This window comes from Nymphaea colorata, chromosome 2 (assembly GCF_008831285.2).
Source record: "Nymphaea colorata isolate Beijing-Zhang1983 chromosome 2, ASM883128v2, whole genome shotgun sequence".
Classification (NCBI taxonomy): domain Eukaryota; kingdom Viridiplantae; phylum Streptophyta; class Magnoliopsida; order Nymphaeales; family Nymphaeaceae; genus Nymphaea; species Nymphaea colorata.
The window spans coordinates 18,883,852-18,909,987 of NC_045139.1; the positions used below are offsets into that span (position 1 = coordinate 18,883,852).

General features: G+C 39.2%; 2 protein-coding genes across 9 annotated transcripts; one reads left to right on the top strand and one right to left on the bottom strand.

Moving 5' to 3' along the window:
- Nucleotides 1–7,956: 7,956 nt before the first annotated feature.
- LOC116247873 (probable serine/threonine-protein kinase PBL7) lies at nucleotides 7,957–12,763 on the bottom strand. Of its 2 annotated transcripts, none has more exons than XM_031620278.2 (6): nucleotides 12,641–12,763; nucleotides 11,458–11,724; nucleotides 11,144–11,340; nucleotides 10,781–10,970; nucleotides 9,305–9,696; nucleotides 7,957–8,926 (listed from the first exon to the last, which is right to left on the bottom strand). In XM_031620278.2, the coding sequence occupies exons 2-6, from the start codon at nucleotides 11,564–11,566 to the stop codon at nucleotides 8,597–8,599; spliced, it is 1,218 nt and encodes a 405-aa protein (XP_031476138.1). In that variant the 5' UTR covers nucleotides 11,567–11,724; nucleotides 12,641–12,763; the 3' UTR covers nucleotides 7,957–8,596. The 2 variants fall into 2 exon arrangements, with proteins under 2 accessions (XP_031476138.1, XP_031476137.1); XM_031620277.2 differs by lacking the exon at nucleotides 12,641–12,763 and adding an exon at nucleotides 11,867–12,557.
- Nucleotides 12,764–19,391: 6,628 nt separating this feature from the next.
- On the top strand, nucleotides 19,392–26,086 carry LOC116247928 (uncharacterized). Of its 7 annotated transcripts, none has more exons than XM_050075977.1 (11): nucleotides 19,392–20,204; nucleotides 22,255–22,300; nucleotides 22,646–22,721; nucleotides 22,829–22,874; nucleotides 22,974–23,072; nucleotides 23,313–23,381; nucleotides 23,471–23,831; nucleotides 24,016–24,170; nucleotides 24,537–24,799; nucleotides 24,842–24,925; nucleotides 25,010–26,086. In XM_050075977.1, exons 1-11 carry the CDS (start codon nucleotides 19,575–19,577, stop codon nucleotides 25,782–25,784), a joined length of 2,604 nt encoding a protein of 867 aa, XP_049931934.1. In that variant the 5' UTR covers nucleotides 19,392–19,574; the 3' UTR covers nucleotides 25,785–26,086. The 7 variants fall into 7 exon arrangements, with proteins under 7 accessions (XP_049931934.1, XP_049931935.1, XP_049931932.1 ...); XM_050075978.1 differs by having other exon boundaries at nucleotides 24,842–24,883; XM_050075975.1 differs by having other exon boundaries at nucleotides 24,537–24,925.
- Nucleotides 26,087–26,136: the final 50 nt, after the last annotated feature.

A 26,136-nucleotide genomic window follows, 5' to 3' on the forward strand; every position in this document is an offset into this window, starting at 1 on the left:
CTCCATTTTCCCTACATCAGAGTCTTGGACTGCATCAGCGTTAGCAATGGCAGTGGTGCATCCTTCAATTTGGGCACCATGTCCTATGGCCTTAGGATGCATGTCCTATGGCCTTAGGATGCAGAGACGTAACACTTAAGGGAATCAAGCTAGAGACATGTTCTTTCACATGCCCTTAGCCTAACTAGCTATACTCTATGTGCCTTTAGACAAGTGCTTATTTGTTAGGCTTAAAAGTTAGTTATTGATTTACTTAAGTGCATTTAATAATTTTTTCTTAAAATAAACCAAGGAGATTCTTGAGCAAAAGTAAATCTGTTATCCCAAGCTAAAGTTGGGCATGTCTTATATCTTGAGCTAGTTTAGGTTTGCAACCTCACAAGGCCGAGATCGAGCCAAGTTAAGTTTAATTCAGCCAGTTGTATTCAATATTAAGGGGTTCTTAGCTTGAGGCTGAACAAGCTATATATGCTACAGAATGAAACGAGCCAAAATTGGTTCAGGTGATTTTCATTAGGTCCTGTAAGCCAAGATTGGTTTGGCATTAGATTCATCAATTTTTCTGGGGAAAAGGAAGAAACAGGTTAAAAGTTGGATCAAAATATATATTTCAGCACTTTGATCCACACCAGGAAGTCCTTTATAACAGTCTTTGAAAAGCTGCATCTACATAAAAGAATAGCAAAAATTTAAATGGGTTTTTGTTATAGATATTTTGTGTCACTTATTCAATAGCATTGGAGGTATATAGATATCTAGAAGAGGGTGATGCCCCTCCTTCCTTCCTCCCATTCTGGAAGTCCAAGGTCACTTCAAGACCTGGGTAAGAAGTAGGACACCTGTCAACTGCAGCACATTCACATTTTACAATCTAAAAAAGTAGCACCTACAAGAATCGAACTGATGACTGGACTTTTACTGGCCTGCCAACTCGATCAGCTATGTTAAATCCCTTGAGACCACTTATTTAATACAATTACTTTCCTATTATGTTAAGGTGTTAAGTGGACAAGAGCAAGAAGCTTATCTTTATGTCAAAGGATCACAGTAAACCACTTTGACATTATGAAATATCACAAAATAAAAGAGCTTCCCAAGTGTACATCATGAGTCAAATTCATGTCTAATAATCATGCCTCCCAACTTGAAAACAAAAGCCAATGTCGTTCAAGTGACATGCATTGTTCATTGTAGTTATTCAATATAGAGTGTCAACTGTATGACAACCTTCAATTATTAAACAAAAGCAACGTGTAGTTAATATGTATCCAACAAAAAGAAACTAAGCCTTTTTTATATTTGATGAAACTATTCTCTTTCTCTCTGAAATCACCTAAGCCAATTAAACATTTCTGCCTATCCTTTCTATCTAACAAATTTTGATATTTTGAACGGTAGTTGTCATAATTTGAGGACCCCAATCAACAATGTGATTCAACTTTTTTATGGGGCTCAACTTTGTTATCTTATTGTTTGTCCATGGAGAACATGTACTGATTAAAAAAGTTCGGAAAAGAGAGACTTAAAGACGGTCCCAAGGGCCTTTCTACAAAGCTAAAGCTTTCTTTAAAGAGAACCCCAATTTATTAAGATACTATAGATTAACCTTAGTCTAGCCTGACTAATCTGGATATGATTAAAGAGAGAAAGAGCATGCTTTTCTCTTTATCAGATCTTATGGGACGCCCTTTTTCTGGCTTTTGGAAGGTTGGGATGCGTACATCAACATAACATTCACGTGTACGATATCAGCGCTAATAAACTGGCGATATATCAACAAGATAAAGGGAAGAAATGAAGTGTTTGAGAAATTCGGAAATTGACTGATACGGTTCTGATCCAAATAAGATTTAGTTTGAAAAATGTCTAGCTGAATGAGGAGAGCTTGAGGGTCTGAACTTTGGACTTCTACTTTTATTGAGTTGCAGTCCTTAATAATTTGTCTGTTGACAGACCAGTAGTTGTCATAATCCGATCTGGTGGAACATTGTAGCAGCTTTGGTTTCAGCCCTAAAAAGGTTTTGAAGTCCGACAACCAATCACTTAACGACCTTATTTTGTAAGTTCTCAAGGTTCCTTACAATCTTAGATACAAAACTAAACTTTTCAATGGGGTGTTATGGGAGTTGTATTAATTTTTTACATAAATTATTTTTTCATACAAAATAACAGTGGTACATCCCTTAGAGGCTCATTGGCCAAAGGACGAGTGGTTCCTTATGAGAGGTAATTTTTATCATTTTATTTGGAAAATTAAGTTTTTTTTTTAATTAGTAAGGGCTCCTCAAAGATTTCCTTTAAAAGTGAGCACTTATTTATTAACTTTAGAAGTTGAACAGTGGTTCGTTATTTGACTAAATTAAAGTGTCCTTTTTGTAATTTTTCTCTCATTTGATAAGTTTCCGTGCCTGGTCTGCTTGATAGACAAGTTAACGTTACTCTCAACAAAAGTGGGAGACTCAGAGTCTCCATAATAAAGAATATTGGTGCCTAACCCATGATTCTAAGCTACAAAAATATGAAGACACCATCTCAAGTATAGGGATATATTGTCAACAGGCCTCCAATTTCTTTGGTAGGTGATGGAAAAATGACGCGAGAGAGACATGTTGTGACGGTCTCTCTGCTAGTCCAACTGTAACGAAGCTTCATAAGAAATGGGGACATGACTTTTGCTTCGCCTTGCTCAAGGTCTAACAGACATTCCAAGTCAAAACAAGATGATAGAGGCAAGAAATTTGGGAGGAAATGGAAGAAGTAGGGAAGAAGATTGGGATGGTTTCCATATGGTTAATGAAGGAGCTTGAAAGGTGCCAATCAATTTCTTCCGTTCATGCGTACCTCAGGAAGAGCACTCAGCTCGTCTGCAAATCAAAAGAGACAATGTCCATTGCCGCGATTGAACCAAAATCGTGAAGTCAAGAGGGAGGGAGAGAGATGGAATAGAGATAAGTTTGAGGTATGTAGGGATACCTACTGCCCCAGCAAAGAGCCAAAACTTCCACTTAACTCATTGTCCTTTTATGATACAAGACCTGCTGTCGGTGTTTTAAAGAGTTATCCTCAATCACTTCAACTTGTGTATCAGTGGCTTACCTTCTACAACACATGAAGTTGTACGCTCTTAATGCTCAAAATGAAGACTGGCCATCTATCGGCCCCCACCTCAAGCCATTATGCCACCCCCCCTCGGGGACACTAGACAAAGAGATTATCATCCAAATGCCAAAAGAATTTCATCATGAAACCCGTTTTTTGTCCACTACATAGGTGTGCTCCATGCATTTGGATGACAAGACAAAAAAACTACCTCTTTTATGAGGAAAACATGGGAGACAAGGATCGGGTTATTCACACCCTTTCTGAAAACATCAGTTTAGTAAAATTTGGTGTTTTATAAATATAGTTTTGACCGTCATCCAAACACTCTTTGATCGTCATTTTGGATGCAAAACAACATTTTGTTCCCACAACAGTCTTTTTAAGGGTGTTACAAGACATGCCCTATGTATGTTTTGATTTTATGAAACATGGCTGTATGTGATCATAAATATAACTTTTAAATCTAACAACCAAATGCTAGGCATAATTACAATGTGCTTGTGTGTGCGTAAACCAGCTTGGTGCCATCGCAGAGATACATGAACACTTTCATCGGCAGAGATAAAGAAATTTACATGTAAATTTTAAAAACTTTTACTTGTCTTATGTAAAATTTTTTAAAAATAATATTTAGGCCGGTGTTAAAATTTAAAAACTTTAATTCAGCTGTCCTGGTAAAAGATTTCCGGTTCCGCCACTGACATGAACACTTTCATTAGCACCGCTCATAATCATTCTATGATGATTCATAAGGATGCTCACAACAGACGTGGACTTGCGACTCAAGTGCCTTTCTGCCAAAAAATACTGGCCCTGCTACTGACCTCAACCCGTGGCTCTTGAATGGAAGGACTCGCCAACTTGACATCCTGAACTTGAGCGTCCCTAAGACCTCTGAGTATTTCTTTGACCACTTCAATGGCGATGTACGGAACCCGTGGTTCCTCATCCTTTGAAAAGGAAGAGTTCATGACAGAGCCAAAACGAGTGAACTTCATTTTCCTTCAGACCTTCAAGTGAAGCCCAATAAGATCTTAAAAGAACAAAAAGTAATTTGGCTTAAACGATCAGAACAAATTTTGACAAGCTACCACCTCTTGAATTGATGTTTAATAACGCCAAAAACTTCCACTAGTGGGGAAAAAAGGTTGCTTGAATTGATCAGCCGATTGACTACGACCAAGACCATTTTCATATCTGATGAACACTACAATTATAAGTTTTGGTTATGCAACAAGGTTGTTAGTCCTTTTGGGTGAGTAGGAGAGTATTTCATTCTACTTAGAAAAGAGTTGAAGCTCCTGCTTTTGGTGTCTTGGAGTGTCGCCCATGTCATGCTTTAGCTTATACATCAGTGATCTTTTTTGCAACACAAGAGGTTGTTGATACTTTCAAAATTCAAAATGAAAACTGACCGTCTATGGCGTTCGTCGCGCCAACCCTTCGGTGATAACATTGCAAGTCTTTTACTCATAGAAATTCTTCTTGTCGGAGAAAGTGTTCCAAAAATCATTACCAAACAAGAATTGCAAAACGAGGAAAAATGGTCAAAGACCAAAACGTGTGGGGTTCGTGAAGGAAGATAATTGAGATAGATAGAGAAGACATGGTGATGGGTTTGAACCGTGCTGCAGGTCCTCAAAAGGAGGACAATTCAGACAGAGAAATGGGAGCATATGACATTATTAATGGCTCCAATGCCAATAAAATATGAGACAGTTTGGGTTACATCTCAAGAGTCTGTCCCCTTAGAAAAGCTGAAAAGGACGAAAATAAAAAATTTTCATAAGAAAGAATTTAAAAGTGGTAGTTGGTGCAGGCGGTATCTATAGAAAACATGTTTAAAAAATAAAAACAACTAAAAATGTTAAATTGGGACAGATTGATAGAGAATTACACACTGTTTCATGAATCTACCTAAATTTTGAGACAGATTCATGAGTCAATAACAACTTATTATTGTTGTCAAATGAGTTATAAGAAGCTTTTACTCGTTTTGAATTTCATTTCTTAGTGGTTTTGAATTTCATTTCTTAGTGGTTTTCATTCTTCAAAATCTTTGAGAGTGTTTGATAAGAAAAGCACTGTCTTCTAAAACACATGTTCTCTATGCACATAGTTCGAGAACACTATGTTTTTGTTTTAAGAAATATGGTGTGTGATTATGGATATTGTTTTTAGATCTGGCAACTAAACTCTAGACATAATATACAACGTGTCTTGCAATAGAAAACATTGTGATTTCAGCATGACATTTTTTAAGGACGTGTTTCAAGAGCACAATGTTCTTCTTAACAAACCCCAGGTTGGTTTAGACAAGAGGCATGTCTCTTCAGCTTGAACAAACAAAGGAGAGTTATCGTACCGAAGTAAGTAGTGAAAGCAGGGGCAGAGTCACATGTGAGCAAGTGTGGGCAGTTGCTGACACAACCCAATAAAAACCCCTTATTTACATACTAATTTAACCTCAAATTTTTCACATTTACATATAAAATGTCCCTCAAATGTATGGTGAGCTCAGCTAAATATGTCCAGTTCCGCCACTGAGTAGAATGCAATCATTTGTTCTATACGTTCCCATCATTTGCTGCTCCGATCTTCGCATGGGTTATGAAAAGACAGTTGTGAAATTTCGTGGGGCTCTCGTTCAATTTTGCTTTCTTGTACAATTTCACTCCATCCACCTGACTAAAGGATTGAAAATAAGATTTTGAAGTTGAAAGCCACGAGTTGGAAGGTGCGGTTTTAATAGCATGAACAAGAGTAAATCATGCTTAAAAGAAAGATACAATTGTAATGAGCTGTACGAATCTTTAAATTTCATATAATGAAGGAGATTAAAAAAACTTATGTGTATCTTGTTTTGACCTTAAAAAAAAATTCATTTTTCTGAATGCACATGCTACCACTGCAAATGCTATTTCTAGTTGCACCACTTGATGTGGTGAACAATCAGATCACTCATTCAAATGGAACTTGGAGGTCTCAACTTTGAATTATGCCCAAGAACTCCGGTCGAAGTCCTTACTGAGTACATTAACGAGATGCTTCTCCTTTTATATTAGGGCGTTTATAATATTAATTATCTCTGTTAAGTATTTGACAACACTTATGTTGTTCAACTATTCTTAGTTTGGAATGCAGTAATTGTGATTTCCTCATCTATAAATAGAAGAGATATGGTTAATTTGTCATGATCAGTCAGTCTCAGATATATATGAAATCGTTCTCCAATTCGTCTCTTTGTTTCTCTTTTTCCCATCTGGTTAAACAATCGTTACTCAGTGTAGCTTCGCTGCAGTCCCTTTTGTCCAGGCCAGAAATAGCAAGGAGATTAACTGTAGCAACAGAATGAATAAGCATTCCTCTTTTGTCATTAAAACATATCAATTCTTGTTAGGAACTATACGGTAAAGACCATTCTTTTCTGCTTCATCCAATATGAGAATGTTTTTGCTGGTTTTCACAACCAACCAACATGGGGAGGAGAAAAGAAAGCGCAACTGCAGTAGAGTAATAACAGGAAAAGAAAAAAGTAAAGAGAAAGGAGGTGAGGAAATATGGGTCCTATACCTGTCAAATCCAGCAGTTTTTTCACCTACCTTCTGCATTTTTATCAACATAAGGTGACAAAAAATTTTACTTTGTTACCATGTAAACTTTTTCTGGGCTTTCTGCTCAACAGATCAACAGTTCAAATCATCATCTACGGCTGGGATACAGTTATATGGTCAGTGCCCATATGGGCATTCAAATCTTATTGAAACGACCCATGTGTCGAAGGACCAGGATGGGCCCTACCACCTCTGCCACACATGGCACCATATTGTAAACTAGAAGCAGATAACATAAGAAAACAGGATAATCTAAATAGATAAAACAAACAACATTCTTGAGATCCATGCAGTGTATTCAAGTATGAAGGCATATATATGAAGGTCACCTAACAGGAGGGACCTTCCCACATGGCCATAGTGGGACACATTCATCCGCGTTCTCTCCATACATGCCATGTTCGATTCCTCATATTGGCTGCCATGGCAATCATGGTGGAAGTCCCTTAGTGCAATATAAATAAATGAGTCACATCAGGGACACTAAAAAGGTGCTTGATACGAAAAAAGACGTTGCATTATTAAAAACACATGTTCAAAGAAAGAAACACAGTGTAACTACAAATGTTGTTCTCAGTTTTCAACAATGGTCTCAAATATAATCACGCTATAATTTTTCACAAGATACAATTTTTTCTTATCAAACACCATGTTAAGTTTGTTGTGATTGAATCCAAGTTGAATCTAGTATAGCCAAAAAATTCTCACCAAATCCGACCTCGTCAACTCTGCACCTATGGGACCTGCAGAAAATAGCTTGACAGTGCAGGTCAGATTTTGCCGGCTTACGAGTTTGCCAGGTCCACTTCATGCCATGCATCATGGAAGTAAGTTCCAGCATAAAAATTAATGATAATTCCCTAATTATAATGATTATTGATCATATCTTCCAAATGTCATCATCCATTGTTGATAATTAGTTGCTCTTCCATCTTAAGATTTCAGCATATTTCGCTGCCAACAAGAGCACCGATACGCTTGCCTAGCAGCAGATTAGTTTTAAGACTCCTACGTCAAAAGAAGATCAAACGTCAGTTTGTTAGCATAATCTGTTAAAGTATCGGCCTAAGATTGTCTAAAAAAAGGTGCAAGGTTAACTGCACTTAAGTTTCTCAGCAATGACACCGTAATGTGACCATGGCAATCGTGAACTGTAAACAGAACTCGCCGGTGGTTCCTTTAAATGGCGGAAAACGAGCACAACAGAAGTTGGCATCAAGGAAAGTAAATAGCCAGCGCAAGGAAGCAAATCATTGACACTCTTTGCCTTAATTGTCGTATGCTCCAGTCATTGAGACATGTTTGAGTTGGCAGCAAACTCGATATCCAGACTGAGTTGTAGTATGACCATAAGGTCACTGTACAAACCTCCTCTATACCTTAGACCAAATATATATGGTGTTCTACTTTCACTGATAGAACAGTTACATGACATGTGGAGGAGAAAACAGTGAAAGACACAATCGACAAGAGCTTTCAGTATGTCCAAAAGCCAGTATGATACTTGCAAATTGCACAATGCTAAGCAAAATTCCCTCCACTTAGAGTCGAGGGGACCAGGAGGTACACTTACATGGTTCCAAAAAGGAGTTCACTTGCATACTAGTTCTTTCCTTTCCACGATTCCATCTTTTAAGAACAACAATGAAATTCACTATTCTCAGGACCAACTAATCAAACCATGGACATGCTACCGTCGCCATCACATAACCTTTCAACTTTCAAGTCCTGAAGTTCTTTATATGATGAACATAAAAGAGAAAGATTCAGCAAGCTTCTCCTGCCACCCATCATCAGACTAAAACCGTAGAAGGCCTTCCATCACATGACAAATCTCCACCGAGATACTGATCTAGTATAAGAAAAAGCGACTCCTAATTCTATATTGATATATAACCTCCTCCAGGGCTGCTACTTCCACGGATTTCACATGTTTCTGTAAACTTGGAGGCAGCAGATCGCGCAGGTGATAATAGCGGAGAGCATCTTGCTTCGTCACTGGGATCCTTCCCTGGAACATAGGGTTGAGAAGCCAGATATTCAAGAGCAGTGACAATGTCTCCTATTAACGGGCGAGTGTTGGCCTGCTCTTGAAGACACATTGCAGAAATAGCAATTGCATGTTGCAGACTACGAAGAGGGTAACGACCATGAAGCAATGGATCAGCTAGTTGATTGAATCTTCTCCGGTCCTTTAAAAAGGGTCGTGACTGAAATCAAATGACAAAAGTATGAAGTCAAGAGGTAGACAGAATGAAATTTATATTCAACATAAGCAATGGCTGATCAGTACTCCGGAGAGCCAAAAGGACCCAACTTTATCAGCCACCATTCTCTAAATGACATTATTTTCACATTTTGGTAAATCACCAAAGAATTTGTTCAGCTTCTCAAAGTCATCCTCAGGAAGATGAAGTTTTGTAGACTAAATGAAACAAATAAATGCTTTTAAAAAATTTTAAAAACTAAACAAGAATGTAAAAGATCAAAAAAGCAGTTTAGACCATTTTTCTCCAAAGATCTAATAAACCTTCACTCAAAACAAATGTCTAAGAGATGGAGAAAGAAGAATGTCCGAATTAACATACCCAAGAAACTAGATACTGCTCTCCTTTTGGCTTGAGAGTATCAATAGCTTTTCTCCCCGTGATCAGTTCTAGTAAAACGACACCAAAACTATAAACGTCTGATTTTAAAGTGAGCTGACCCGTCATAGCATATTCAGGTGCACAATATCCGTATGTGCCCATAACCCTTGTTGAAACGTGCGTTTTGCCCCCAACAGGGCCAAGTTTAGCAAGACCAAAATCGGAGAGCTTCGGATTGAAGTCATCATCCAGCAATATGTTTGCAGACTTTAGATCTCGATAAATAACAGGTGGATTTGCTTTGTCATGCAAATACTCTAGACCTCTAGCTGCACCAACTGCAATCTTCATACGAGTATTCCACTCAAGAGGTCTTCTTCCAGGTTGGACATCTGAATTTGAAAAAAAAAAGTGCAAATTAACACTTGCATTCTTCAGCAATTGAGTTTCTGACAATAACATCTGTTCAGTCTCGGACCCAAAGAACTCGACACAAGCTTACAAATGAACCAAACAGAGGTGCATGTAGAAAACATGAAAACCAGTATATTCATTAAAATGCAGGTCAATTCAGAAACATCTTCACATCTACCAGCCTAAATAAAAAAAAAAAAGAAGAAAGAAAAAACTAAGAAGGTTCAGATCACAAGTGCGATATCTCATGTTACTTGGTTGAATGAAAACACTAGTTTGAAGAGCACAGGAAACATCTTCAGAAGAATATGAGTTGCAAAAAGCAAATCAATTTTCAAGAGAAAAATTCTACTTTGGGTAGACTTGGTATTTTGTCCAACCAAGAAGTTGACAATAACAAACACGTAATTTCTTGTACTAGTGCTTCTCTCGTGGATATGGCTTAGTTACCATGCTTTCAAGCATTTATCACAATGACAAACATGGCTTAACTAGCATAGAAAGACAAGATGATCAAACTGTTAGGTTCTCAAACAAATAGCTGATGCAATTTCAAAAGAATAGTGAGGCTAGAAACTCGTATTCAGAAGTTACAAGGGCCATGATGCCACACAAATACAAGCATTTTGATGATTTAATTGTGAGTCAGGTGCAAACATTTTGCTCTACAAGAAGACAACAATCCAAGAACAAAAATCAACCAGCATTTTCACGTACAATTGAAACATGACCGCAGATGGAACTGCAATTACTGTCGAACAGTAAAATCATTGCAAACCGATGTGAAATACCACAATAATCTGATTGCTGGCTAAAAATATGGCAACAGTCGTAACTAGTAAACATATGTGTTTCTCTGGTTTCAGTCATTTAATTAGCAGTTTAATCAAGCATATAAAGTTTATTTTGAACCTTGAAGGATAACACGCTAAAGATAATGAAATGCCCAATGAAGAACAATGCAAAATAATTAGACCAAGATACCTGGCAAGGAAAAACAGGATGGTAATTCACCAAGGCAAGAAAACAACGAAAATCAAAAGGAAGAACCATCTAAATTACCAAACAGATGGTCTTCCAAGCTGCCCATTGACATGTATTCATACACCAAAAGCCTCTGATCACCATCTGCGCAGTATCCAATCAGGTTAACAAGATTGGAATGGTGCAAAAGGCTTAACATGAGCACCTCCACAAGGAACTCACGGTTCCCCTGGAGCCCACTTCGATCAAGCTGCTTGACAGCAACAATCTGCACGAAAAACCTCACATTTTAGAAAGAAAATACAGGGACATACATAATCTCCAGACCAACGCAAAGATTTCACTACTTTTCAGTGCATTCTTAAGAACTCTAGCCAAATTTCAACATGAAATTCTCTATCACCGGCCCGACATTTGCTAAAAAGAATCGAACACCCTTACTTGGTCTGTACTCTCCAAACGACCCTTGTAAACCCGTCCAAAACCACCTTCTCCGATCAAATTTGTAGGCTTGAAATTCCTTGTTGCAGTTGCGAGCTCGCGGAAACTGAAGCTATGAGCGGATATTCGACCGTCATTTGGCCCATCGGAGCTACCCCTTCTGTTCCTACTAAAGGAGTTCGCTCGTCTGCCTGTTTCTGCAGGGGAAAGCGCCTAATTGATAACAGAGAAAAATGAATCCACATACAGGTGGATCTTCAGGGCGAGAACAGAACGCGATTTAAGAACAGAGAGAACGAAACCGAAAGCTCTACCAGGGGTCTCAATGTGAAAACCAGATCTTGAATTGGAGGCCGTCGTATCCTCTTCCTCGATCCTGTTCACTGCTCTTGACCGACTACTAACGCAAAGAAAGCAACCCATCTCAATAAAATGCACGAAACGGAACAAGACCAAACTTTTCTTCTGCACAAATTTCCCCCCGAAGACCACAGGGGAGGAAGCTCTAATTACAAGCACATTGTAATCTTTCCTTCACGAACTAATCACTGTGCCCGTTATGCAAGGAGGCAAAACATGTGCTGCAGATTACAGGGAAACCAAAAGAGAAAAAGGAGTTACTTTCAGGAAGAAAGTAGAGGAGGAAGGTGGATTGAAGAAAACCAACGATGGCTATCAGCTAGAAATCTACAAGGAAAGAAGCGTGAAACGTGAACACCTCACCTCCGAGTCACAATGTTATAGAAGCACCCAATTCCTTTCATCTTCTTCAGCATTAAAGAGATCGCATGGGATTTCCCACTAAAGCACAGGGTGGGGGGGAGAGAGAGACAGAGAGAAGAAAATGTAGAGAGGGGGAGAAGCAATTCAATTCAATCCGCGTGGGAGAGTACTAAATCTAGCCTGGCTGGCATCACACACACGCATACAACTCCCTCTCGGCCGTCCTCCCACCCCATTGTTGTTATAAGGGGAAGGAGGGAGTGGGGGAAGGTCGTCGTGGCGTCCTCAGATCTGAGACAACCGCCCCTCAAAAACTCAAAGAGAGAAAAGAAATACTTTGCTATTCTTAACCCGGGTTTAACCGCAGCACCGAAAGCACTCTCTCGCTCTCTCTCCCCCCAAAAAGGGTAAGTTATACGGCAAACTGGGCAGCCATTAAGCGCCTTAATGACGCTTCAACCAGAATGAGGCAACGTAGACGGCATGCGTTAGAATCAGATACTGCCAAAAAATAAAAGAAGATTGTACGAGTATTCATCTTCTTGACGAAGATTCTTTGCAGACTACCAACCTCCACAGTTTATTGCAATTCGAACTCCATTCTCGCATCAATTGAGGAAAACAAAACAAGAGAGAGAAAGAGAGGGGTAAATCCGGCCCTCGTTCACCGCAGACCATCACTAGCAGGAACAAATAAAACAAGAGACTTCTTTTTTTTAACAAAAGTGAACAACCGACTCAGATAAAAATGAAGGAAAGAAGAAACCAACCCACCTTACACGGGACTACTAGGGAGTGAAGAGCAATGGAAGAGCCCCTGAAGACCTTGAGGTGGTGACGGTACCCTGCCATGATGGCCATCAGGCGAAGACCATCGTGGCCAACGACATCATGGCGACCACCACGCCCCCCCCCCCCCCCATCACCATTCATGAGTCCAGACCCGAGTGCTGTCCAGATAGAGAGAGAGAGAGAGAGGACATGATAATGATGCCGACGGCCATGAAAGAAATTTGTCTAGAAAGGAAAAGAAAAAAGTTCACATTCGGTTCTACTTCTTCAGAAGCTACGCGGGTTCGATTTTCTCGACTTGTTAAGCCAATGCGGTTGGACTTCGTGAACAATGCCTACGGAAATTCCTCCTCCGTCCTCCCCGCAAATCTTTCTTCATTTTCTCGTGAAGTTGAAAAAGAGAAAAATTTGATCTCGCATGGGAAATCGTTTTCTGAAAAATCGTTTTCATTGTTCGCTGGCTTTGACTCACAAAAGCCAAATCTCACCCACCACCCACATCTCTCTCTCTTTCTTCAAGCGGCTCGGGCGACCATTCTTTATTACAGCAACACCATGAAAAGGATCAGAAGTGGACATCCTTCGTCGAACCGTGACCGATCTTATGTGCGTTGCTTCGAGTCAAACTCAATGGGTTGACAACCTGTGACACAGATGAAAAGATCAGGCGATCGATCGTACAAAAGACACCAAATTTCTCTGCGCTATCAAGTTTCTGAGGATATGTGGAGACTCATCCATCTGTAGAGACCCATGTCTGAAGCAGTGATTGTTCTTAGTAGACCCCAAGTTAGGCTCTTCGGACACCAACACCAGTGACAGGTTTTGCTTTGATGTAAAGATTCCGAACCACTAAACGTGCATTTGCGTCAAAACAAATTTCTTCGAGATCAAATCAGCTGTGCAAACGATGAATTTGGCTACCTCAGCCGGATTTTTTTTTTTTTTACGTCTTTAAAAGCCATAGCAAAAAGTAAGTAGACGGCTAGTCGCTTGGCCACCGTTTTTATCAACAAACAGTTTTTTTAGTAAGACAAAATAAAAAGTCAATTATCGGTCGTTATTTTTTTTAGTCACTCAACTATTTAATATATTTTAGAAAGGATTAAATTATAGTTTCGAAATTTTAATAGAAATTAAAATATAATTTATTAAAATTTTTATACAACATAAATGATTTTTTTTAAATGTAATTGTAAAAAAATTTGAAGTGAAGCCAAGGCCTGTTCCCCTTAGCCACGTCTACGTCTATTTATAGATGAATAGTTGAAAAAAAACAACAAGAAAAATGTAAACTAGATAAAATACCTATAACTTTATTTTTCCTTGTTTTTCTTTGGTTAGATGGTTGTAGATCAAATTGCCCTTGTTTAGATAGTAGAATAAATCTCAAAAAATAGAGTTATCATTCAATTCACACACACACACATATATATATATATATATATATATATATATATATATATATATATATATATATATATATTGGTGGATATGTTTTTTTTAATTCTTGTTATATTAAAAAATATTGCAAATTGAGTATTTCGTAGCCAAAAATGACCAATGATTTGCGGTTGAGGAACGAACCATTTGTGACACTTTTTAGCATTGTTACTCATCCAACAGTGGACGGCTGATTTCAATACCTCTACTGGCCATTTGGCAATCATTTTCTTTCCCTTTTATCAACTTTTATAAATTCAACCACAGAATCATAGATATATGTGAAACATCCAAGACTATATATGTATATATATATCTTTAAATCTAATCTATACATTAGATACTGTAATTATTTTATATTAAATGACTTAACCTTTAACTTACGAAATTCCGTTTAACCATTCTATTTTTGGGACCTGCCATATTATTCATGGCTTTGTTACTTAGAAATGAAAAAGTCTCTCCTACACTGTGTTGATTATTTCTTGTGAAGCTCTTCATGAATTGGCAATTACATAGACCATAAGTTTGAAAGCTGTTAGGGATTCATAACCTTACGTGTTATCGATTGCTAGTTACATATTGCTTGGTCTTTAAATTTTATTTTGATTAAGTGCTGGTTCAGTAGAAGCGTTTGTGTGGGCGCCCGCCCTTAATTGGTGCAACTGGATCCCACGCCCAAGCGGAAGACCAAGTCCACCATGTCCTCTTTGAATTAATTGTAAATTGGCAAAAAATATTTGAAAAAATGTATAAAAATAGTTTAAAACTTTTCAAATCTTTTAAAGGAAAGCTAAAAGTTGACATACGTGAAAGGCCATCAGGTGCTCGGCCCAATGCCCATTTCTTTTTATCTTTTTATTTTTATTTTTTTATCTATCTTATGTGAATTAAATCAAAAGCTCAAATTATTTCTGATAGGTTTATGATTTGAGAAAAAAACTAGAAGAAAAAAGTGTCAAGAATACTAAATGATTAAAATGTTCCTCATTTTTTTCTTAACCATTTCAATATAATAGATCGAACGGCTTTAGTTAGATGATTGGACGACTCTTAAAAAAGTATCAATTTATGTATATATATATATATATACAAACCAAAGCAATGATGTAGTTAATTTTTTCTTTGAAACTTATTGGTGAAAAGTAATATTTTTGGTGTTCAGGTTGGACCCATCTCTCCTTTTCAGACATTATAAAAGAGATGGTAGAAAAATTTACTATTGTGATTCACTGGATCTTATTCTTTTTAATGTCTTATTCTTTTTGTCCGTTTGACTTATCATTTCACAACAATGATTGGTGCAAAACGCAGTTTAAGGAATGATGTCACACATTAACTTTATTCATATTTCCCGAATCTTTAGAGTGAAAACTGACCCTACCCATCTTAAACTATGCAACATATTGTAATATAAATGAGCAAAACGCGCACACCTTCAAATCCTAACAAAAGATATGATAACTAGTTGCACATTTATATTATTAGATGTAGTTGAAATATATATATTTTTTTTACTATTTGCCGAAATATTGAAATTTTGTGGAATATTGTATTTTGTCTTGCAGTTCTTGGTAGCCATCAGTCCCCTTGAAATGCGCCGTTGATTGCTAGTAAAAAAATGAAAGCACTTCTTAGAAGTTGTACCCTTTGAAAACTATGGATTATCTGACCATGGTCTTCATAGGCTGCTCTTACATCACAGGGACCCAAATTTCTTTAATTTCTAAGTTCATTCTTAATCAACTTAAGAATATTTGAATAGATATGCGTGATGCTCTATAGTAAAACATTAAAATTGAACTTAGTTGGCTAAATTTTGAACAAGGTCATTGATGTCATATTGTTCGAGTTTTGAGAACGTAGCGTGAGGTGAGCCCGGGCGAGACCTTTCAGGACAATATGATGATAAAACTAAAACAATAAAATGACAAAATTAAACACGAAGAACTATTGTTTCATGAACCTCTTCTAAACTTTGGGACATATTCATAGGACACTTAGGCAGTGTCTCTATTACCAAACTACCCCTAAAGGGGATAGTGGGAAACTCAAAACCACGTAATCAAAAGGCAAGAACCAAAGTCCATTTCGGGCACCTTATATGGCTGAACCCAGCTATAACCTTTTTATTAGTTTAGAACATGTATGGCTGTGTGGGCGGTCGCCCACACAAGCTCGCATGTCGTTCCGAGACTAGATCAGAAGAACCCCTACTTACGATTTGTATATATATTCACTCCCAGTGCAATATCCATGCTAGGATTTTAAACACAAAGGATTTTTTTAAATGAAAAAGAGGAGATTCATGGTTTCCACTAAGTATGTGTGTGTGAACTTATCAAATTAAGAAGACAAGGCCAACTATGTCCCATTAAAGAATAATGGGAAGAAGGGATCAAGAGAGGACTAAAACATATTAAGTAAATAAGTGATTTTCCTTCTCTAATGAGCAAGAAAAAGGAAGTGATTGGATGAGGCTTGTCATAAAAGTCAAGCCAATGCCAATACCCAAGCACAAGTCAGTGATTTTCAGCTTTAAAAATTTGATTTATGGGTGAGAAAATTGGGGGACTGATTGGTGACCCACAATGATGCAAAAGTCAAGCCAATACTTATTGTGTTGCTTGCACAAAAAGATGTTATCAATTTGGTGGAAAAAAAAAAAGGGCTGCAAGCTTTGGTAGCTTTATTATTTTTCATTTTAAAACAAGATCAACCTTGTGAACATAGTGGCTGCAATGCATGTATTTAAGATTGTGTACTCGTTTAGAGTTATGGAAAGGGTTGTTTGGCAACACTAAGAATATGTTGTTGTTCTCAATTGGCGGCCAGAATACCGTCTGTGTGTTGCATGTATCTGTCTCCAAAAGTAAGGTAAATTCATGTAACAATAGAACTTGATGTTCAATGAATCTACCCTAAGATTTAGACAAGACTTATAAGATACTCACACAGTGTTCCAATTACCAAATGGCTCCCAGAAACAAGAACATAAGGTTTCTTCTCTTTCCCTTGCCGCAAGGGGCTAAAGATGCATTGTTTTGAATAGAGGGTTGATGTCCCATGAATCAAACCAAGGACTACTAGCAGTCACTAGTCCCACTCTTACACCAAATCTCTTGGGGCTTGCACCTATAGAATTGCAAAACCAGCTAGTCTCATTGATACGATTGAAGACTCTAAATCAATTTCCAATGCCGTCATTTTCTTGTTTGAATTTATTTAAGATGTTCTTGAAAATAGAACTAAATGCGTTAATTCTTTTTGAAACCAATTGCGGGGAACTTCCCCCTTTTCGTTGATGAGAAAAAGTATATTAGAAAGAATGAACTAGATACATTAAAAGTTGGTCATAAGACTGGAAAGATCTTTAGTGACTTATAAATGGAGTTGTTAAAGTGGTTGGTTGTTCTAGTTCCTAGTCTTTTCTAGGTCGTAAGCAAAGCTCTTGGGGAGGCAAGTCGAACCAAGGGCCCAAACCAAGTATGGGAGTGGGTTCTGTCGTCTCAAAAATTCATATAATCAGCTTCCGTAATGCTAATACTGAATCTAAATGTGTTACTTTCTTTTGACAGCTAAAGTCTCTCATGTTAATGGGACGCCTTCTCTTACCTTCCAACAGAAAATATATTGTCTGAAAACGTTCAAGTTTTGGGTATACTTTCTCTAGTAAATTAATCTTAATCTCATTGAAGAATTGCCTTATGTATGTCTCTTTCTAGTTGAAAACCTTTATTCATTTTCTTTTGGAATAGTAATATGAGGTTGGCATACCCTTGCCTGTGTATTAATGAACAGAAGCCATACATAGCAAAAATGTACAAAAACAATAGTATGTTGCTCAAATTATTAGGCTTCCAGTGAGGAGCATTATCCTTCTAGCATTGATGCAATAAGGGTTTAGCCACATTGTCAATCTACAATATACTGAATTTGTTGTATCCTCATGATATTAACATCCATAAATTTTCTCACAGCACTCACCAGGTATGATCTAACCCTACACTCTCACCCAGCGGCAGAGCCAGAAATTTTATGCTCGGAAGGCGCTTATAATATAAATAATCAATATTTGAAAACAGGAATGTGAAAATATATGTATTATGTAGGGTTGGTGTGAGCAATCACCCATAAAAGACCACATGTGGCTCCGCCGCTGCTGACACATGTCGAGTTGAGTGAGACAACTCTTTTAAAGAGTCTGTGCTACTTAGAAACCCACCTTACAGTCTTCCACTATAAAGCCAACAGCCATCTGCCAATTAACTTAACTTAGCATCTTTGGCACTATCTTGGAAGTCAGTGCGAGCTGCGTGTTCGAGGGTCGAGCACATTGCATGAGTTCGGCGGCCTCAGAACACACTACCTCGCCATTCCAGGACAAAATGGAAAAACAACTTTTTCTTTTTCCCATTTTTGTCTTTATAGGAAGTCCCTTTATTCCATTTTTTTTTAAAGTATTTTTTAGTTTCAATGCGTGGGGTCGAACATAAACGAAATTTCATTTGGGTGCGGATTAGGGGTACCGGATATGGCCATCACCGGATCTAATCATCCGGATATCGCTTGATCTGCCTTGCAATGGGGTTCAGATCCAAGTAACCAATACAAATCCTATCCGAATCAGGTTTACATGGGGGTGGACTTTAGATCCGTGGATCTCAGATCCCCAAGGATCCGAGTTCAAGGACGATCTGAAAGCGAACTTTCGTATCAAATCCAACAACTTGAAATCATATATAAATTAATCTCAAACCCGGACAGAGTTCCGATGATTATTTGAAATCGGATTCGGTTTCACTTTTGAGTAGAAAAAAATTCGATCCAAAAGAACTTGTTTTTTCAATTTTTTTTTTTTTTCCAGATCCAGATTCAGACGCAATGGCAGCGTTAACGAGTTAAAGTTCGGGTCCATCGACACTCAACCCAAGTCCGACTCGTTTGCACTCCCAAATCGGACCCCGGACCAAACCCAGAACCCGCTGAATTCGGGGAAGGAACCATCACCTCCCAGAACCAACCAATGGGAGAAAGGACAAACACGCAGGGAAAGCCGCTTGCGTCCTAGTTGGGGGGGAATCTCTTTTTGTGGGTCCCACACCAAAGGACAGTTACGCCCCCGTCCTTCTCCGCCAAAACCCGAAGAGAAGACCGTCCGTCCGAAAAGACATCGGAGGGCGAGGTAGTCACATAGGAAAAGTCAAAGCACAATCCCGTCCGTAAATCGGGTCACGCTCCTTCCCCCCCTCGTCTCCACTCCCCAGGCTAAAAAGGTAAACGCCGCGGAGCAACCGAGCGAGAGAGAGAGAGAGAGAGAGAGTGGGGAGGAGAGAGAGGAAGAAAAAAGGAATTTGTTTTATTTTATTTATATTTTTCGAGCCCCTGTTTTTGGAGCGGAAGGAAGGGTTGAGGGAGAGAGGAAAAACGAAAAAAAAAAAGAAAAAAAGAGAAAAAGGAGAGGGAGGAAAAAATGGGTAAAATCGTGGCGGTGGCGGAGGCGAAGACGAAGAAGAAGAAGAAAGGAAGGCCTTCCCTCGTTGATCTCCAAAAGCGGTCACTCCTCCAACAGCAACAGCAGCAGCAGCAGCAGCAGCAGCAGGACCAGGACGAGCAGCAGCAAGCGAAGAAACGAAACCCTAACCCTAGCCCTAGCCCTAGCCCTATCCCTAACTCTAACCAGCCACCTAACCATGTCAATTCCAGAAGCCGGAGCCCTGCATCCAAGCCGGATCCGATCCCCAAGCGCATCACCAGGAGGCAGGCCAGCCAGATCCAGAAGAAGGACGAAGATGAAGAGGAAGGGGCGGCCGAGGAGGAGGAGGAGGAGGATGATGATGAGGACGATGAGGAGAAGAAGCAGAAGAAGTTGAAGTTCGTCCTCAGGTTGCCCCGCTCCTTCCACCCGCTCTCGGCTTCGTCCCTGGAGAGCTCGAGGGACCGCGTCGATGCCGAGGCCTCCGGATCGGACGATGAGTCGGAGAATGGCGAGAAGCCGCTCAAGAAGCGTAAGATCGACGCGGTTTCTGAGTCGAAGAAGGCTGCGGTGTGCAATGGATCGGCGGGAGACGGCGGGAGAGGCCCCGGATCTCCGACAAGGAAGGTGAGCTTCTTTAGCAATTTTTTTTTTGTTTGATCTGGGATGATTGAAAGATTCCGCATCGTTTTTGGGTCCCTTGTCAGTAGGAAGTGATCGACTGCTCGTTTTTTGGTATATGCCGTACGTTGACTAGTTTACGCGAGATTCAGGTTGATATTTCGTTATTTCTTTTTCCATGGATTAATACGAGAAACACTTCTAGTGGCACTGGCATAGCGCAGCTCCTTTTATGGAAGTAAATTGGTGAAACTGAAGGCTTCTATACTGGGTCTTCCTTGGCAGGACATTTGTTGATTCCTTTACAATTTATCCTGTTTTAGACAAAATGAATTTTCAAATGTCGAGTGTTAGTTACGAATAAAGTAAGCCTCCCAACTGGGTTGGACGCTGTTTGGCTCCATTCTTTGTAAGGATCGTTTCTTTTGGTTTTTCTGCTCTGGGACAAGTAACAGATCGATCTCGAGAATTTGGACTAAAGGGGAGCCCGTGGATGTGATTCCTTGGTCCTTGCAGCTGTTGTTTTCTTCTTTTATTTCAAATAGGTGCGTCTTAAAGTTTCCGTGCTAATTAGAGGAAAGGCTCTTCACTAGAACACTTCTGTATCCTAACTTGCAGAACCGTACCATAGATTCTGCACACTTTTACGTTTTGAGAGGCTTCATGAAAAACTCGTTTTTGGCAAATGGAAAGCTGAGCTTTTCTCTACTGTGGAAGTAAACTTTCCTTGATACTATAATTAATACGGGTATATGACACAGAGTGGCCTTTAATAATTTATTTTTTCCCCCATCAGCAGAATAACTTCATTGTTGTTCTTTTTCAAATTTAGCATTTACAATAAAAATGTGCATGAAGAAGGCGTATCTTCTGGTAAAGTACTTGAAGTTTCATTTATGAAGAGCTGGAGATTTATGTTTTAGTTACAACTTTTATGCAAATTTTTCATTGTTTTATATTTCTTGATTTTTTTCATGCCCTTTTTATCATGTCGTAGTATTAATAGTTTATATAACATTCGCTTCTTGCTTCACGCTTCAGTACTTGGTATCACAGTGGGCGCAGGGGTCAAACCGATAGTGTGGAAATAGAGTCAGAGATCGAAGTTTCTTTGACCACGCCCTTTTGATGCTATCTCACTATTTTTAATTCAAAACATGACTCAACTGTCACTCTACTTCTGGTTTGGCTGATTCATCTAAAGGTCGACATTCTTGCCTCAGTTTGGGCATCATTTTGGACCAACTTCACCAAGCGTTTCTGACCTGTCACTCCAGTTGAGTCTGAGTTTTTGCTCAACGGTCTAGATATGGAAACACGCTTGGCTCAAATTACTCATCAAAATTATGGGCTGACCGACAGTTATATACAACCAGGATTTAAAGTGAACTCGTTGCATGATGAACTTAGTGCACCGCTTTTACATTTTCCGATACAAATTTACTTATCAAGGGCGGTGTTTCTAAAAAGCATGCAGTGTTGGTTAAAATCACAGGAAATTTTGTCCCTTTGACCTTTCACCGAAAGTTATTCCGCAAAATTTGATTTTCTTGATTCACAAAACCCTTTTTCCATAGGCCACTACTAACACCTTCTGTTGTTTCCCTCGTTTGTTCCTGTAAAGATTTTTTTTTTCCACATTCTCTCCCAGCGCAGCTCATGTTATTTTGTTCGAACTGCATTATGGGATAACATATAACTGTCCAGTTTGACCAAACATTGCTCTCTGGTTTTTCTTTTGTCATAGAACTGTTTGTAAAATTGATAGGAAAGTATGGGGCCTATAGTTTTAGGAAAAGTTACTCCCGGAGTTGAAATAAGTATGTTGAGAATCTTTTTTTCTCATTGCTAAGCAAAGTTTTGAAATATTTTGATGATATACAGCGTACAGAAAGGTCCCACATTTGTTGACTGAAATTCTGAAACTTGCAAGGTCCTTGCCTCCTATCAAACAGCATATAGCATTTATTCAGGATTTTTTAAGTTCTTGATTTGAAATATTTACATATTTTTGTGGCTTGCGTTATGACATTATTCTTAAATGCTTTTTGTCTAGGCGGATAAGAAAAGGAATGACCAGAAAGGAGTGGATCCTACTCCAGGTAAAGTTTACTCTTTATATATATTTATATATATAGATAGATAGATAGATAGAGAGCGAGAGAGAGAGAGAGAGAGAGAGAGATGTACTGTTTTTTCCTTGAGGAAAGTTATGCATTCTAAAAAGTTATTTTTCTTGTTTTGGCTCAGCTGGAGCATACATACATAAATATGTATATGTGTGTGTGTGTCTATATATATATATATATATATATATATATATATATATATATATATAGAGAGAGAGAGAGAGAGAGAGAGAGAGAGAGAGAGAGATGTACTGTTTTTTCCATGTGAAAAGTTATGCATTCTAAAAGGTTTTGTTTCTTGTTTTGGTTGAGCTGCAGCACCCTCTGGTTCTACCCCTGGAACACCTTTGCCACATGTTAAATTGCTGCTTTTTATTCTCGAGCGTCTTCAGAAGTATGTGAAACTTCCGATGAAGAAGTTGCTTGCTCTTCAATGTCCCTCATCCTTTCTTCATTTCCTGATTTTTCTGTTCTTGTTCTATTTTTGCATATGAATTGCAGAAAAGACACTTATGGTGTGTTCTCTGAGCCTGTTGACCCTGAGGAGGTAAGCCTCTTTCAAAGCAATACAATTTTTTTCCAAAACTTTTCCCTCCCTCTATTTCTTTGTTTATTTTCAGTTGCACTAAAATGAATTAGCTGTCAGCTTCCAGATTATCATGATATTATTGAGCACCCAATGGATTTCAGCACAATCAGAAAGAAGCTTAATACTGGAGTTTATACCACTTTGGAAGCGTTTGAGGTTGGTTAAAACAAAGCCAATCCAATATTCATACCATAGCCTTTAGTTGTCGTATTGTCATTAGTTGGAAACAAGTTCGGACTTGGTTAAAAACTACACACATGCACATGCATGTTAATAGATGTCTGTTTACATGCAAGCTGGAATAAACATTTAGCGTTTTTATTATGTTTGGTTATGCAAAAATGTAGCAACGTTTATGAACATATTCCGAGTGAAATCTATTTCATCTATGTGCAGAGTGACGTATTCCTGATATGCTCAAATGCAATGCACTATAATGCTCCTGAGACCATCTATTTTAGACAGGTAGAGTATAATTATGTATTTGTCTGCATGGTTGGTCTATGTGTATCTGTTTCTGGTTGTCTAACTTTAAACTTTTCTGCCTCAACCAGGCACGTGCTATTCAAGACCTTGCGAAGAAAAATTTTCAGAATTTAAGACAAGATGGTCATGGTACAGAACCGGATTCCAGACCTCAAAGGGGTAGACCTAGCTTGGTAAAGAAATTCATGCGCCAGTCTGCAGGCAAATCACCCTTTGAAACTGCTGGTTCTGATTCAGATGCCACACTTGCTAATGCTGGAGAAAATTCTCCATGGTCTAATGCTAATGATGCTAAGAAAAAAACGGCGGTATCTGAGAAGCCTTCCAGTCTTGCTGATACTTCTATAAAAGCTTCTGTGGTCCTTCGCAATGGCGACTCAAGTACATCGCTTGCAGAATACAAATATGAGAAAACTGAAGAAGCTTCATGTATGTAATCCTTGTATACATAAATCTCTCTCTTCTCCCCCCCCCCCTCCCGCCTTCCCTCTTCTCACATATATATATGCATGCACTGCATGGGGGACATCAGTTGTGCTTTGTGGTATTGTAATTTCGAGCTTTAGTAGTAGGATTTTTGGATTATGTGTTTAACAATATTCTTCTTTGTCAGTTATCAATCACAGAGTAATAAATCTCAAGCAGGGACGAAAACCCAATATATCTGAAGAAAATCGCAGGGCAACATATAAGCTTTCAACTCAGTTGGCTGGTAGACCTGATCCAGTATTTAGCATTTTGGATGTAGAAAAGAAGCAGCTTTTACCTGTAAGCAAAGTCACTATTGCCCAAGTATTTCCTTTAAGCACTGCATATCTTTGTTGCACCTGATTGGTAGCCCAAATTGATTTTCACCTGAGTGATGGCTTCTTATATTACTGAACCAACTGTATGAATGCACCAATTCATGATGCCTTGTCTCTGACGAAGACATGGTCAACATGGGGAAGTTGGTTGGGTTCCACTTGATATGTTGGGATTAATTATGTGATGATTGTGTTTGTCTAAGTTTGTTGGTCAGCACTCTAATCCTTGATATCCTGTTCCGGTGTTGCGCTTTGATGTTTTGCTTGGATTTTGAGAAACCTTGATTTCAACTGCTGGCTTTGGAAGCTCATATTTTAGATGAACCAGGTTGGGGTTCACATTGAACATGCATATGCTAGAAGTCTGGCACGGTTTGCTGCAAGTCTTGGGCCAAGTGCCTGGCAGGTTGCTGCACGTAAGATTGAACGGGTCCTCCCCCCTGGAATGAAGTTTGGTCCTGGGTGGGTTGGCGAGGCTGAAGCTCCACCCAGCATGAAATCCCTGGTGGAATCTACACCTGCTGTTTCTGCACCAACGGTTGATGCAAGGTGTAATGCACCGCCTGTTTCTGCACCAACGGTTGATGCGAGGTGTAATGTGCCCCTTGTTTCTGCACCAACGGTTGATGCGAGGTGTAATGTGCCCCCTGTTTCTGCACCAACGGTTGATGCGAGGTGTAATGTGCCCCCTGTTACTACACCAACGGTTGATGCGAGGTGTAATGTGCCCCCTGTTACTACACCAACGGTTGATGTGAGGTGTAATGTGCTCCCTGTCACTGCACCAACGGTTGATGCGAGGTGTAATGTTGCCCCCGTCACTGCACCAACAGTTGATGCAAGGTGTAATGTGTCAGACAACACTCAAGAATCTTTGAAGGTACCAGTCCCCGAAGGCCAGCTGAACCCAAGGGTCACCTCTCCACATTTGCTTGCTGCTAATCGGATTGTTGATGCCAGGGAGGGTTTTGGAAATCCAAGAATCTTAAGCAAAGAGAATACCAAGACGTTATTCAATCCTGCTGTTCATGGTGCCAGGTTTCCTTTTCAGCATCACCAGAATGTCAGTGCTCAGCCATCTCTTAATGGCTTCACTGGTGGATATCCTATGGCCCATTTGGCTAAGCAAGCCCAAGGAAGCCCAGTTATGCCATTAATGAGGCCTGCCAAACAGCAGGAAAGCATCGGTTTGTCAAACTCAAAGTCTGGCAAAGAAGCAATGTCTTCTCGTCTGCTTGATATGGCTAATAGAAACAACATTATCCAGGCGACCCCATCGAAGCAGTTGGCATCCGAGCAATTTAGGCCTCCTTCCGACAGAAAAGCACGGATAGACTCTTCAGAAAATTCTAAGCCAGAGAATGCAGTATCTGCAACTGATCATAGTGATAATCAATTTGTATCTGGGAATGGTGCCCGTCTACAAGCATCCTGGCGAGGACTATCATTGCAGCAGAAGCTGGATACGACCCCTCCAGATCTGAACATCGGCTTCCAGCCTCCGGGTTCTCCAGTGAGGCAAAATTCTGGCGTACTAACAGAAACACAGCAGCCTGATTTAGCCCTGCAGCTTTGAAATCCTTTTTGACCTAACTGTGTTCTCTTGACATGGAGAAGTTGTACTTGTGAAGTAGCTGAAAAAGGCTTCTGCTCCCAGTACCCTTCGTACAAAGCTTCAGGGTTGGTAGGCGAGCACTGGGGCCATAATAAACTGTGGAAGAATGGTGGTGACCGGAAGAGAAGGAAAACGGCCGGAACTGGTTCTGTTGTAAAAGAATTAGATATCTGTACAGATTAGTGTACCAGATTTTAAGATGTAGGCGGGTGCCATTTGTATCATTCAAATTAACTATTTAAGTTGTAGAATATTCAGAGGTAGCCTTGCTTTCGTTTTGGCCTTCTCATAGTTGAATATTCGACTCTACGTA